At 33.5% G+C, this 14,712-nt stretch overlaps 3 protein-coding genes across 3 annotated transcripts; all 3 read left to right on the top strand.

Moving 5' to 3' along the window:
- The first annotated feature begins 1,082 nt into the window (after positions 1-1,082).
- LOC103860991 lies at positions 1,083-5,089 on the top strand. The gene has a single exon (XM_033288401.1). The coding sequence runs from the start codon at positions 3,921-3,923 to the stop codon at positions 4,185-4,187; it is 267 nt and encodes an 88-aa protein (XP_033144292.1). The 5' UTR covers positions 1,083-3,920; the 3' UTR covers positions 4,188-5,089.
- A 602-nt stretch (positions 5,090-5,691) lies between these two features.
- Positions 5,692-7,074, top strand: LOC103860990 (E3 ubiquitin-protein ligase RNF19B). Its single transcript, XM_009138680.3, has 3 exons — positions 5,692-5,980; positions 6,360-6,472; positions 6,689-7,074. Exons 1-3 carry the CDS (start codon positions 5,848-5,850, stop codon positions 6,770-6,772), a joined length of 330 nt encoding a protein of 109 aa, XP_009136928.1. The 5' UTR covers positions 5,692-5,847; the 3' UTR covers positions 6,773-7,074.
- A 4,835-nt stretch (positions 7,075-11,909) lies between these two features.
- On the top strand, positions 11,910-14,636 carry LOC103860988 (transcription factor TCP2). Its single transcript, XM_009138679.2, has 2 exons — positions 11,910-12,141; positions 12,970-14,636. Exon 2 carries the CDS (start codon positions 13,279-13,281, stop codon positions 14,425-14,427), a length of 1,149 nt encoding a protein of 382 aa, XP_009136927.1. The 5' UTR covers positions 11,910-12,141; positions 12,970-13,278; the 3' UTR covers positions 14,428-14,636.
- Positions 14,637-14,712: the final 76 nt, after the last annotated feature.

Raw genomic sequence — 14,712 nt, 5'->3', positions numbered from 1 at the left:
AAGTGTTCTCTAAGTTTCTTCTCCAATACAAAACAAAACAAGACGTAACTAAAATGACGTAACTAAAATTTTCTTCAAGGCGAGCGCCATATTGCGCCATGGCGCGAGGCGCAAGGCTCGGCACGTCTCGCCTTGGTGCGCCATGCGCCATTTTAAACACAGATGTAAAGTAAGGTTTATAGATTCTGCTCATGCTTTCATGTCGTTATTGGTGTTTGGTGCGGTCGTTTTATTCGATAGAAATGCGGTGAGCTGTTTTTTTTTCGCCACTGTCAGCGGAAGCTTTGGAGATTCTCGCGGCGTTGCCGGTAGGGGTTGATCAAGTTTCTTTCTTTTGATGATCTCTGAAAAAAGAGTAACAAAAACCATATAATTTTTCTAATAGAGGTGCATAATGTATTTAAGTTAATCATAATAATTGAAGGTATGCTATATAATAGACTGGTATAATATTTTGGACGGCATACTATTTAAGAACCAAAATCTACGTTTGTCAATCCTCAATATGATTCTAAGTTGGTTAAGCCTATTGAGAATCATATGCAGAGCTAGGAAATAGAGAAACATGATACAATAAAATGGCCTGCATGTTGCTCTGCGTGAGAAGAGAGATGTGATAAAGATGTCATGCAAAGCAATATGGCAATTCCACATATACTGTCAACATATTTGACTTTGAAGTACTTCATTTGCTGATCACAACCTTATTTTTGCATATTTTTCGGTAAATATATATTAGATACGAATTGGTGCCTTAGCTTTTGACTCTGGAATATCACTCATGGCTGAGAGTTTGAGTGCTGCAAGTGGCTGATGTATTATGAAATACATAAAAGTGGTATCACACATTGGATGATAGAACACCTTGGGTTGTTCTTTAACGAAGCATGTACAGATGGAAGCTGGGATTACAATCTTGTAAGTTGCAGAAAAGTGTAGGTGTAGCTTGTGAAACCATATGTGATCTTAAACACGTTTTAGACGTTCTTTTCTCCTCTTTTAATCATTCTCTGTTTTGTCAAAAAAAAATGAAAAGAAAGGTAATTAAGATTACCTCAAATCGCCATCAGACAGCATGCTTATCTGAATGGCCCCGATCACGCCGGATCTAAATATCCGATCCGGCATCAGATCTTTTCTATTCAAGATCTGGCACATTGGACATTGTCCCCTGTGTGCATATCAGGCAGGCGTTGCCCCCCCACGAATCCATCCGTGAGTTAGTCACGAGTCTTCTCGTGAGTCGGGAGAGATTCAATCCCTCCCGGAAATCGGGTACCAATTTGTGTTTCGAACCCTGGTGCTACTCATTTTGCATGCTGAGTCACAACCACTCGCCCTGGTTCGAATTGGTGTCCATACTTACATTTATTTTGTACTTAAAACAAACCTTTGAAATCACAAAATTTAACTCCCGGTTTGGTACGGTTCGGTAAGGATTCACAGAACCAGAGTGATTTTACGCTTTGTCTGAAATAGAGGAACAAAAAAAGAACCTTCCTCTCATCATCATCATCAACCACCGTTTTTGTTTTCGATTCGAATAGATTCATGGCCGCCTTCGATTTAAAGGGTATTTTACATAACGAGCAAGAAGTCAAATATATTTTGTACTTCTCGGAAATGCACAAGCTACGGGTCAATGAAATTGAATCCAAAGCCGGTTTATCAAGTTTCAAAATCGGTTGCTACTTTGCAATCCTCATTGAATAGATAGAGACAGAATCAGGTCTCATGTCGGATAATTATTGTTTCGGGCAGCTTTAAGTTCGTGGGCCTCAGTCATCTATTCTCTGGCCCACACCTGAAATCAGAAAGCTTGAAACTGGACAATTTGTTAAAGCTAACCTAATAGAGTTTATTGCTATAGAAGAAGGAAGAACAAGTTAAAAACATAGCGACAGGAGACGAGAACAAGAGAAATGGTGAGAGATAGAAGGAACAAAGTTCAAATAATGTCATTATTTAAACATGTAACAATTAGAGAAACCGTAGATAGGAGCAAAACGTTTTACCTCTCAAGATTCCAAGTTAAAAGCTCTCAAGCGTTAAACTTATAACAGCCAGTTCTGTTTTGTTTTGTTTTTTTTTTTTTTTTTTTGGTGTAAATGTTAAGAACAGCCAGTTCTGTTCTTCAATTTGTCCCTGGTTGTTTTTATTTGAGCTCATTAAAGTGGGTTTTCTATGATGGGGCTTCGGAAAATGTGAAGGGTGTTTCATGGCCGCTTTGTAATTATGAATGCGGTGGGATATGGTTCGTATAGGATGTTTGAAAGTTTTTTTCAAGTTTTTTAATCGATGCTAGAGAAAGAAATGATTGCTATGAGTGCTATGCTTTGTTTATAGTTAAAGAGAGAGTTTTTTGTTTGTTTGTTTTTTGTCAACAAAGAGTTACATTTTGTTTATGTAGAAATAAAATGAAAAAAAAATACTTCTAGAGGTTGTAGATTTGTGTCAAAAGAATGAAGAAAATACTTCTAGAAGTTGTAAGAGATATTGAATGTACCCAAACTTTATTGAAAATCTGTCATGTGTATCTTGTCCACGTAGAAGTCACGGCAAATCAAATACATGGGACCGACACTAATGACTACTTCAACAGTTTATATAGTTCTCCCAAACTTTTTGTGTATTTATTTTTCTAATTTAAGGTATCTAAAATTTATAATTAGATTCAGACTAATTCTAATAAAAGTGCATTTTACAGGTGAACCTGTTCCTAGATATTTAATTAAGATCTAAGTTATGATTTTATATCGGCATGACCATATATGTTTAGTGTCATGAGATATTTTGAATCCAGATTATTTAGCTTTTTAAATCCCGTTTATTAGTAGATCATCTAAATTGTTATATTTATTTTTCTCATGTAGTATATTTTTCTCATGTAGTACTTTCTGAAATTCAAGTTGCGAGACTATTTAGATATTCTTGTAAACTAGTATTTCTTTTCCAAGTTTATCAATACTCTTTGAAAATGATATTTTTACAACTTTATAATAAAACTTGAAAGGTTTCAGGAATCACTAAATATCACGCCGACACAATATAGCATAGTATTTAATATTTATAATTAAAATGTGAATGATGTATAGAAATTATAAGTTGACTACATACATACACATACCAGGTCCATTAGCTGAGTTATCCTGTAGTATGTTAACTTATGATATAATGATTATGTTTTTATTAAAAGAAGTGGATACATACACAATAGTTTTCGGTTTGATATAGTTTTTACCATAATTAAGCTTTTTATATAAAAAATCTAGTTTGAATTTTTTGCGTGGATATTTAAACAAATATTTTCCCATTTAAGTTTCTGGTTGTTCATATACGAAAACAAATAAATTTATTTTTATAATAAATCGATTGAAATCTTTGTATCAACCTTTATACATGCATACTTACAGTTTTGGTACAAATAAGTTAAGTTAGCCTGGGCAGGATCTTATTAAAATTACATTTCACAATAATCTGTAAAAATATTGATTAGAAAAAATATGTTTGAGAATTTTGATTGTTTCCCTTTGTTTTTAGTTTGTGTTTGCTTTTTTTTTTGACGTGAGTTTTGTGTTTGCTTTTATGCATCACCGAACAATAGATAAAATTGTGGTTGTTTACAGTATCTATTTTTGTCAATATCGAAAGGAACACGTACGTGTGTAGAAATGCAGAGCACTTGCTCAATTTTGACCAGAGACAACGGTTGATCCATCTGTTTCTTTTTTTTTTTAACTTTTTCCAAACAAACTGAAACCGTGTTTTTATATATCTTTGTCGCCGTGAATTAGACTCTGTATATATCATTAGCCTCTATATATACATCCAGAATTCTCCATTTGAGATTAATTAGAAGCCAAATACTTTCATAAACATTTTCAAGAATAAGAAGAAAAACTTTAAAAGATCGAGCTATCATGGTCAGATCAGAACTAGGAAGAAGGAGATTTTTATCTCGAGCTGAAATGGCGCCGGCGTCAATGATTTCTCGCCGGAGCTGTTCAATGTCTCCGACACTAGAGACCATATTTGAAGAAAGGTCCGATGATTTTAACCATCAAAATTATTATTCAAAAGCTGTTGTGGGCCAACGACACCGTCTCTTCCTTATCGTTCCGGCGATTATATCGGCCGTGTCTTGTGTTTTGTTGTATAGACATGATCGTGTTGTTCGATTTTCTTGAACATGTTACATACATATGCACAAGTATTTCAATGTAATTTATGTATAAGCAGCAGGTAAATGTAAAAGCAGCAGGTAAATGTAATAGCAATATATAATCTTATGTCTCTGTTTCAGTTCATTTCATTCTCAAATTGAATTTTATAACATGTTCTTAATGCTCATAAGTTCTGAATTTTCTTACCAGTAATATATTTTTAACAAGGCTCGAGTTTTTGGCAAATGAAATCATATGAAAACACATCGCCTTAATCCGCAAAGCTAGATATTGTTGAAATTTATGCCGATATAATATTTCAAATATGTTTAAAATAGCTTTTGACCTAAGCAAACACACATTTTCTATATGACTCTTTATTTAACCTTAAATCATGGACATAACTTGTTATTAACAACATATACAAACTGCAGATTGAAGAAGTAATCAGTAGTCTTTGATAGTCTTGTACAACACAAAGTACAAAATCATTGAGAGGAGAAGAGGAAGAAAGATCACAATCCGTTTTGGAGCTTGAACTGGAAAACTACCACATCCTTCTTCAAGAATCGTTTCCAACTTAGGCTGCGAGATGCTCCTCGATAATCGTCTCTGTTGAATCCGATGAAATAGTGAAGGTGTTACCTCTCCCCATGTTTGAATAAACCTCATTTCATTCGCCATTAGCTATGCAGTTTTAAAAGTCTTGTTGTCTTGAAAATGGGCAGAGAAAAAAGAAGAATATTAAGGTGTTGTATGAAGGATTTGATTGTTTTACTCCTGGATTGGAACAAAAGATAGGTTATTTATTTAAAGATCAGAAGACTTTTTTTACGGTTAATTATATAAATATGGGAAAATGCTAATATCCAAAAATATCAAAGATAATGACCTGCTAAATTTAGAAGAGGTTCTAGAAAGTAAAATACAGTGCATACCAAAAAGGTAAGAAAAACAGTTAAGTTAATGTACATACCCCGAAAAATATCAATTTTACTATTTATAGGTAGTTTTTCTCACAACAAAAAAAAATCTACTTAGATATGAATTATGCAATCCGTTATATTGACACTTGACGTTTTTTCTTCTTAAAATCACACAAGTTTGATATTTGTTCTATTATATAACTCATAATATTTAAAAGTTACACATAAGTTTAGCGAATTAGATAATCTTTTCTCTTTGTTATGTTGCTCACTGGACATTTCTATTATTTTATAAGCTATAAAAGAATGAAAAAGGATGTTATTTTTCAAAGTAAATAAATACGTTTATATGTATTTCTTAAAGTAAATAATGAATCATGAACATATTAATCATGGACATAGCAAAAATTAAGGTGTAATATATAAATCATTCGATTTGCAATTTAATTATTAAAATTTATATTAATTATTTAGTTTTTGTTTTTTTTTGTTTTTGTTTTTTGTCATCAAATACAGACTCATATTTAGTATTTGTTTAAATTCCATGAATTTGAGGATCAGCCATGCATACAAATAAAAATAAATAAAATAAGCATTAGAAAGAATTGAAAAAAAAAAAGTGAAGCCATCTTTTCTCAACAGAAAAAATGAATAGAATCGGAAATAAATGAATAAATCGTTTCTCAAATAAATAAATAAATACTAAAAACAATTAAAAAGCATCATTGTGGGGGAAAAGAAACCTGAAACTCCCTTCAATGGCGGAAGAAGAGAAGCCAACTACTCCTACACCTGAGCCCACTCTTCCTTCTCCGCCGGAATCTCCATCAAACCCCGATGATCCGCCGCCGGAAACGCCTACTCCTCCGGCTAAATTCGATCCTAGTCGAAGTAATTCTCTAGTTCCCCTCTTTCTTCTTGCAACATCAAATTGATTTCTAGGGCTTTCATAGCTTATACCCTTCAATTAGACTGATGTAATATCCCCAAAGCTCGTGTCTTTCCCACAAGAACCAATTGGGTTTTGACCAAATGTAGAGAAAGACATCAACTTTGCTTTGATAGAGCTGAATCCGATTGATGTGAACACTTACTCTGTTTCTCAGTTTCAGATTCATTAATGTAACAGATGTGTGTAACAAGTTGAATCACTAATGTTTCTGAAAGATCCATGATTCAGATTCATTCACCATCTTGCTCTGTTTTGCTTCTTTCAACATCTTGTTAAGGATTCTATGTATCTAACCAAAAGCTTTTTTTGACTCTAAAGTGATTGGGATCATCAAGAGGAAGGCTTTGATTAAGGACTTAGCTGCAGCTTACCACTCCGAGTGTATTGCTTATTGCCGAGAGCTTCTTGAGCTCCAAAAGAGAAAGAACGAGGTTAGCAAATTCGATCTCTAGTCTATTCATTGCATGTTTGTTTCTTCATATGTTCTCATGTTTATATGAACTTGTTAGCATTAGGTAGATACATGTTATGTTGTGAAACTAGTTTGTTCTTCCAAGTAGGGATTGAAGTTGTTAAACTTGGATCCTGATCTGGATTCACGTGTTGTTGTAAGTTGTAACATTGTTGAATTTGCTCTTTCTGTGCAGCCGTTTCTGTACACGAAAGCTCCAGAAGATCTGAGAAAAGTGACGTTGAGGTCTTCTTCCAAACGAGCTAAGAAAAAACGTTAAAAAAAAGAAGAGAATGTGTATGATGCTTAGTTCTACGTGGGTATGATGTTTATTGAACCGGTGCTTATATTTTAGATGGAGTTGTGAAATGATTGAAACTTCATTCGATTATCTAAGTTTATATACAGAAGTTACACTTCCACGGTTACTTACATCCATTCTAAAGACATCTTCTAACTAAGAATTATAGGAAAGGCCCCTAAATTTTTCCACATTGGGCCTTAATTTGGACATTCTTGTCCAAATAATTAGACTGGAAATTTTAGTTTTATAATTTTACTATTTAATTAGTTTTCTTTTGATTCTTTTTTTAAGAATTTTTTTTTTAAATCTCTTTTTGACTCTCATATTTTATTCTCATTTTTCTATATTCATAAAATTTAAGATTTTTAGTTGTAAAAATAAATAAATATATAATTTAAACGGTCATTCAGTTTTTTAATCAATTTTAGTTGATATAGTATTCACTTGTATATATAACTAAACTTATGGTTATTGTTTATATCTAATTAATAAAAGAGAACATAGAACATATTATATGTGAAACTACATTTTAGGTCTATATAATGTAAATATATGATTATTTAGAATTATTTATTTTTAAATAGAAAATCCGGTTCGACCGGTTGAACCGGTCCGACCACTTAACCAGTAGCTTTTTCGAGTTGGTATCCGGTCCGGTTTTAAAAACATTGGTTTTATCCATAATTTTTTTTGGAGTTAACTTTTTTTCTATAAATTCGTCACATTTTGTATTTTGTCTCCTTTAAATTAATTTTTATTTTTATCATCATTTTGTCGCTTTAATTATAGTATTAAACCTCGATGGAAATATGACTTTGAACTCACTATAAGTCTATAACCATATATAAATTATATAGATATTGCAACAATATGTACTATCATGGGTGTATGTTGTGGTCCTTCCATGATTATCTGAAAGATAATTAACCAATAAAGATCAAAGTTTAGTACATAGGCTATTTGAACTAATTTACATGTAATGGGTAATCATAAATTAATTAGAGTGAATCTAATAATAGAAAGGTATATACCTCAGGGTGGACCTATCTTTCAAATCGTAATTAGGGTTTATTCCATATAGAGCATGTACAAGCTTAATGGACAAAAGTAATCATGAGTCACGACCCACTAGATTCATTAATGGTCCATTTTAAAAGCACATCAACTTCGCTTATATTTTAATGTACACTCTTAGTTAATACACTTGATCGTCCAATTGGTCATGAAAAAATCTCATATAATAACTTTTACGTAGTTTTGCTGTCTCTTAGTATTTTGTTAGAATAAACAAAAAGATAAATTAAGTTGATAAAAAAATGAATCAACTTGGTACTGTTTTGTTGGACTAATATAAAAATAATTTTACATTTTGTTTCAGTCACGGCTATGAAATCTTATCTAGATGAATGAACTACACATACAACAAACCAATCAGTCAGTGGATTATGCTCATCGATATAGATATATCATGATTCAGAAGTTCTTTTGTCAAACATAAGCAGTCTTTATCGTTGAACTTACTTTCGTATATATATGTATAAGTGATATGATGATTCGTCTACATGTTCATTTTGTTCCAAAAGAAAAAAAAAAGAGACTAAAGTGAAATATTATAAAATAGTTAGATCTTTTATTTGTGTGCAAGGCAGTACGTAACGCACATAGTTGCAATGACCAGAAAATAGTACATGTGCACTATAAAAGGCTGTTTATAAAATCATAACATCACATCACTAACTGTGGTCAAAACAGTACCACTACATTACGAATCTAGTAAAGATTCAGATCCATGCACTAGTTTCATTTCCTAATTATTTATAATAGTTTAGTTTTATTGATATTTACAATATCAATACTCTAACGTTTAAATTCCTGAAATATATAACACGTAAAATGCATAATACTTATTCTACAGGCCCAATGTTTTATTTTTCTTTTCCACTTTTACTACTTTAGGTATGTTTATTGTAGTTTCGTATCAAACGATCAGAAGGTTTGAGTGTTCGATTGACGTCGTGTTCAAAACTCCCGTAGATCTTTAATTTTGTTTTAAAAAAAAAAAGTATATTTTTAACAATTATAGTTTGAGAATACTTATAATACACCAGAAAGTATTTGGTATTCTGCAAAATAACTCTAGGATTTTGTATGCACACGTACACGAGGTTATGTACATCCTAGCTAGCCTAAAAGCAATATATAACTTTTTGTATAAACAATGTTTCCAGTTTTCACGAATATTATTTTCTTATTTTTTTTTTGTCATCTCTTTATTATTAGAAGGTCCAAAAAACCAACAAAGGACAACAAATATACAAACAAGACCCAACATAAAGACCTCAAAGAAAAACGTAAACATAGACAAACTTAAAAGCCCAAACAGTAGAAAATTCTAAGGGTGAACAGTGACGCTTCGCCGACAGCACATAGCCACATGTAGCTCCTAGAAGGACGAAGAAGACATGTGGCTCATAAGCGGAAACGTCACCCACGTAACCGGCCTGAAGCTCGCCGCCGGAGCATTTAATCGAGCACTCCACCGGAACACACCGGAAACATGAAGCTCAAGATCAAACCGCACCAACAACGACGAAAGACAATGTAACGCTAAGAAAACTGAAAAACCAAACAAACAAACCGGACAAATCCAGTTAAAAGATCAACCCAACATCGGAGATGAAACGATGATAGGAAGAAAGGTAAGCCGGCCAATACGGCGCTGGACATACGGCCAAGATCAATGCTATGGAAGCTGCCGCCTGCCAGAAGAGAAGTCGGCCAAGACAACGTTAACGAAACCGCTGCTTGCCAGAGTCAAAGCCCGAACGCTGGAGTCGATGCCGTTGAGAATCCGGTGAATCGATGGAGATAACACATCACCATCCCGTTGATTTCACACAGCCAGAAAGATGAAGCTCTCTCTCTAAAAGATACGAGAGAGATAAGAGAGAGAAAGCTTTTTATTTTATTTTCTTATTTATTATGTTTAGAGGTCAAGCGATAAAATGTAAAATAAGAAAAACGCATATTTGATCCAAAAAAAACGCATATAAAACTTAGAAGATTGGTGAATTACCAAAGTTAACATGGACAACAACATCAAAGAAGAAACCAGATTATAGGTTATAGAATTCTTTAGAAATTAATTGAAAAAGCAGAAACCTAAAATTTTATACAGTCTTATAAAAACACCATTGTTGGTTTTTTCATCATGATTTGAGACAAATAATAATAATAAAACATGAGAAAAAAGAAGAATAAATACATTCATTTTATCTGATTTTTTGAGAAACCACTATATTTATAATATTTTAAGGGTATCATTTTTAAATATTAAAAGTTAAATTATATTGAAATATTAATATATATATATATATTGCAGTTTTTTTTTTGGACAACTATATATATTACAGTTTAAAAACTGTGTTTGAGAGCGATAAATAGAGAGTAAGCAGAAATTTGGATGACCAAGAAGCAGACACGTGCAGTGGTCTGGTAAAGGCAACAGTGATCGAGAAGTCAGCAAGTGTCCGTTAAGACAGCGACACGTGCTCTCGAGCCCGTCGTGAACCACTTGCTCCTCTTTTTGCTTCTCGTTTATTCTTCTTAATTACTACTATTATTGAATTCCACAAATCACATTAACTATCCCCCTTATTAAAGTTGATTCAAATTGCGCGAATGCAAACATATATTTAGCTCTTAAATTAATCTATAGGTGTTTATTCTAGTATGAGTTTAAGCGGTGTGACATAAGATATGACATAATATGTATTATAAAACAATATATGGGTCTGCATTCTTGATAAATATGATTAGTAGGTGGAAAATAAACTTGTAAAGCTATCTAGAGTAAAAAGTAGTTATATATAGTATTTATGTTTGTTGCATATATAAGCATATATATGTTTATTTGCATAAATATGTGTAGTTTTGGGTTTAATATCAATGCTAAAGGACAACTTCACTTAACATTACGTGAAATTTAGTTAAAACAAGTTTCGCAGTGTCGCGTTATAGCTACTTCTCAGCTTATTTCTTGATCTTCTAGACCAGTGTTAGGGTGTTTAAGCATATTTCTACAAAGAATCAAACAATGTGATGAATACTACTATCATTTATTTTGGACCCTCGAGACGAAGTAATATTGCCATGCTTTCTATAAAGAAGACTTTCCGATCAATGGTTAAAGAGATCAAAAGATGCTAACTCCCTGAGGTTAGCTACTCAGTCTCCGATACAGATCACTTGAAATTTCGTACTCAAAAGAGGATAAGATTCTCGCGTAGAGATATTATCTCATAGTAGGTTACAAAAAAAAAACGATTTAACTCATTATAGCTACAAAATGCTTAAAGCAGATATTTACATATATATTGTGCAAGTAACTGTCTCCATCCACACACGTACATTTAGGAATAAATTTGTATAAACCATCGAGCACAAGCTACAGAGTAAGTAGGTAATGATATTCAAGTTATGTAGGCCTAATACGATACGACCTAGTTGAAAAAGATCCGACTTCATTTTTCTCGTCTTTCTTTTGATGATATCTCTATTTGCTTCTTTTTTTTTAAATGTATCATCAGAATATAACCACAAAAATTACCGAATACAACATGCATAATCAGTCACCAATCAGAATACCAACCAAAATCTTGAAGGTGGTCAACTTAAATAATTTTTGAAAAGACATATCTACAAAGCTTCTACATTTAACCAAAAAAAAAAACAAAGCTTCTACATGTATTACCTTTTTATTTGCAATAATGCTATAGCCAACGATCCCACATCAATGGTTTATTTAGCTATTTCTATTAATTTCAAGAATTGATTTAGTTTTGTATCACACTTAATAAAAGTATATGTTTTGAATTTTATTTTAAAGTTGGTAAATATATAAACTGTTGTGTGCGTGTCTTATTTAATGCCAAAATCAGACAAATTTTGTCCGCTTTGAAAAAATTAAACCATTTTACATTAAATAGGGGAATATGGCAATTCCAATATTTAAATCTTTTACATCCAATAAAATTAAACCATTTTATATTCAATAAATCATAAATATTATTTCCAAGCTAAAGGATGATAATTTAATTCAGATATTTTATAGAGGAATATGGCAATTGAGTGAAAAAGTCATGTAATAAAGGGTAGAACTGGAAATAAACAGAGAAGACTGGTTTGTGTCCAATCTCTCTCTCTCTCTCTCTCTGATCATCACTCCTTTAAATCACCATCAAAGAAATTCCAGTTTTCTCGGATTTCTTTCTAAATTTTTTTTCTCACAATCCCTAAAACCCTAGTCCTCTTTCACGCAACCCAGCTCAAGCTCCTCTGTTCCTGTAAGTCTCAGATTATCTTATAAAGTTTTGAACTTTTCCCGGAAAAAATAAATAAACCAATCAGTTGAAGAATCGGAATTTTGAGTTCTTTTTTTTCTTTCAATTATGATTCGAGAAGACCAAATTCAGATCGATGATTTAGATATCTTGATGAGAGTTTCTAAACCAGGAAAGCCAAATTCAATTTAGAAAGAAACCTCCTATTTTGTTTCAGACAAATCAAGCAAGAGAGCTTGACACCTGTTTCATCTAGAGTCCAACGATCTGCATAGAATCCAGAACACTATAGCAATAAATTTAATTTAATTTATCTACTTGTTGGTAACTATGAAACAACAACTCAATTTATTATACTAGTATTTCTTTACATAATTAGAAACACACCCTAATAACTCTTTATGTACAGATTGAACTCGGTTTCTGCATCTTTTGTCTTGTTATCTTTAAAGTCTCCACTGATACTCGCTTCAGCCGAAAGTTGCCGTGTTCATATCAATTAACTAGCTTAATTATTTTTTATCATAGCTTCTGATTCTTCTTGTAGCTGTTCTTTGATTTCTCACCTTAATTATCAGTGTTATAAAAGATCATCATCTTTAAACCCATTTTATCAAAATCATCTTTTTCAGTCTGTCAGATCTAAAAGAGTAGATCATAAATTCCAAATCAGAATAACTGATACATCTTAAATATGTACATAAATGAAAGTCATCCCTTAGTAAAGACTGTAGATAATGATATAACATATGCTTATATATATATATATCTAGTGATTTGTTCTTCTGATGAGATTGTTTCTTTGGTTTTATTTTCATCTTGTTATTGCAGGCCTGAGATTGTTTCAGACAGTGCTTTTGATGACTCTGCAAACACAGCTGCAGACAAGCTTAAACGAAGCATGTATCTACTGACTTTGATGGTGAAATATCAAAAACCCTAATTTAATTTAATTTAAATTTTTCTTTTCCTGAATTTTTCCTCTGAGGGTTTTTATCATCAATGCTCACACATTACACAGTGGGTAAGCAATAAAAACTTCAAAGTCCCAACCTTTACTCCTTTAAATCCCAATAAAACCCACAAAAAAAAACCTTTAGATTTTTAATTTTGAGGGGAAGCCAAAAAAAAATGCCCTAAATGGTTATAGAGAAGCTTAGGAATGAGAGTATTGGTGATGATGAAATGATTGGAGATCTGATGAAGAACAACAATGGCGACGTCGTGGATAACACCAACAACCGGTTAAGCCGGTGGCATCACAACTCTTCAAGGATCATTAGGGTTTCGAGAGCTTCCGGTGGCAAAGATCGACACAGCAAAGTCTGGACTTCCAAAGGCCCACGTGACCGGCGCGTCCGGTTATCAGTCTCCACCGCTCTTCAGTTCTACGATCTCCAAGACCGGTTAGGCTACGATCAGCCCAGCAAAGCCGTCGAATGGCTAATCAAAGCTGCTGAAGATTCAATCTCCGAGCTCCCTTCGCTCAACAACACAAATTTTCCGATGAACGATGACGACAATCAGATTCCGACACTAACTGGTGCTTCTCCTACCGCTGCTGCTGCGGCTAACTCGTTGTCTAAATCGGCTTGTAGTAGCAATTCGGACACGAGCAAGAACTCTTCTGGTTTGTCTCTTTCGAGGTCGGAGCTGAGGGATAAGGCTAGAGAACGAGCTAGAGAGAGAACAGCTAAAGAGACCAAGGAGAGAGACGGTAATAACAACCACCATACGACTTCGTTTACCGATCTGTTAAATTCCGGTTCGGATCCGGTTAACGCTAACCGGCAATGGATGGCTCCTTCTTCATCTCCAGCCCCTATGGAGTATTTCAGCTCCGGTTTGATTCTCGGGTCGGGTCAGACCCACTTCCCGATCCAAACAAACTCTCACCCTTTCGACCATCATCATCATCATCATCAGCCTCATCAAGAGTTTTCCTTCGTTCCCGACCATCTGATATCTCCGGCAGGATCCAACGGCGGTGGAGCTTTCAATCTCGACTTCAACATGTCGACAACCTCCGTGGCCTCCACCGGGTTCAGTGGTTTCAACAGGGGGACCCTTCAGTCCAATTCAACAAATCATCATCATCAGCATCAGTCTTTTCTTGCCAATCTACAGAGGTTTCCATCATCAGAAGGTGGTGGAGGTCCACAGTTCTTGTTCGGTATGCCCGCAGAGAATCAACACCCGCACCACAACAACAACAACAATCACCAGTTTCAGCTTTACTATGAGAATGGATGCAGAAACTCAGACCAAAAGGGTAAAGGCAAGAACTGATGACACTGTGTTACCATTTTGCATCTGTTGTTTTATGTTTCTTTATTTGTTTTTGCTTCATTCATCACACAAGTGTGATCAATCTTCTTCTTCTTGGTTTATCTTCTGATTATTATCCTTAATGTGTGTTAAATCTTTTTTGAATTGGGTTTGTAATGTTGTATTTGTGATAATATCAATTTGTTTGTGGTTTATTATTTTTGGCATGATTTTTTTAAAAATCTCTTTAGTTAATTGTTATAGTACTAAGACACTGTTTCTTGGTATTCATGAACAAGTATAGGT

The sequence above is a fragment of the Brassica rapa genome, chromosome A03, assembly GCF_000309985.2.
Source record: "Brassica rapa cultivar Chiifu-401-42 chromosome A03, CAAS_Brap_v3.01, whole genome shotgun sequence".
In the NCBI taxonomy this organism is placed as follows: Eukaryota; Viridiplantae; Streptophyta; class Magnoliopsida; order Brassicales; family Brassicaceae; genus Brassica; species Brassica rapa.
This window is presented reverse-complemented; position numbering and strand designations above follow the sequence as displayed.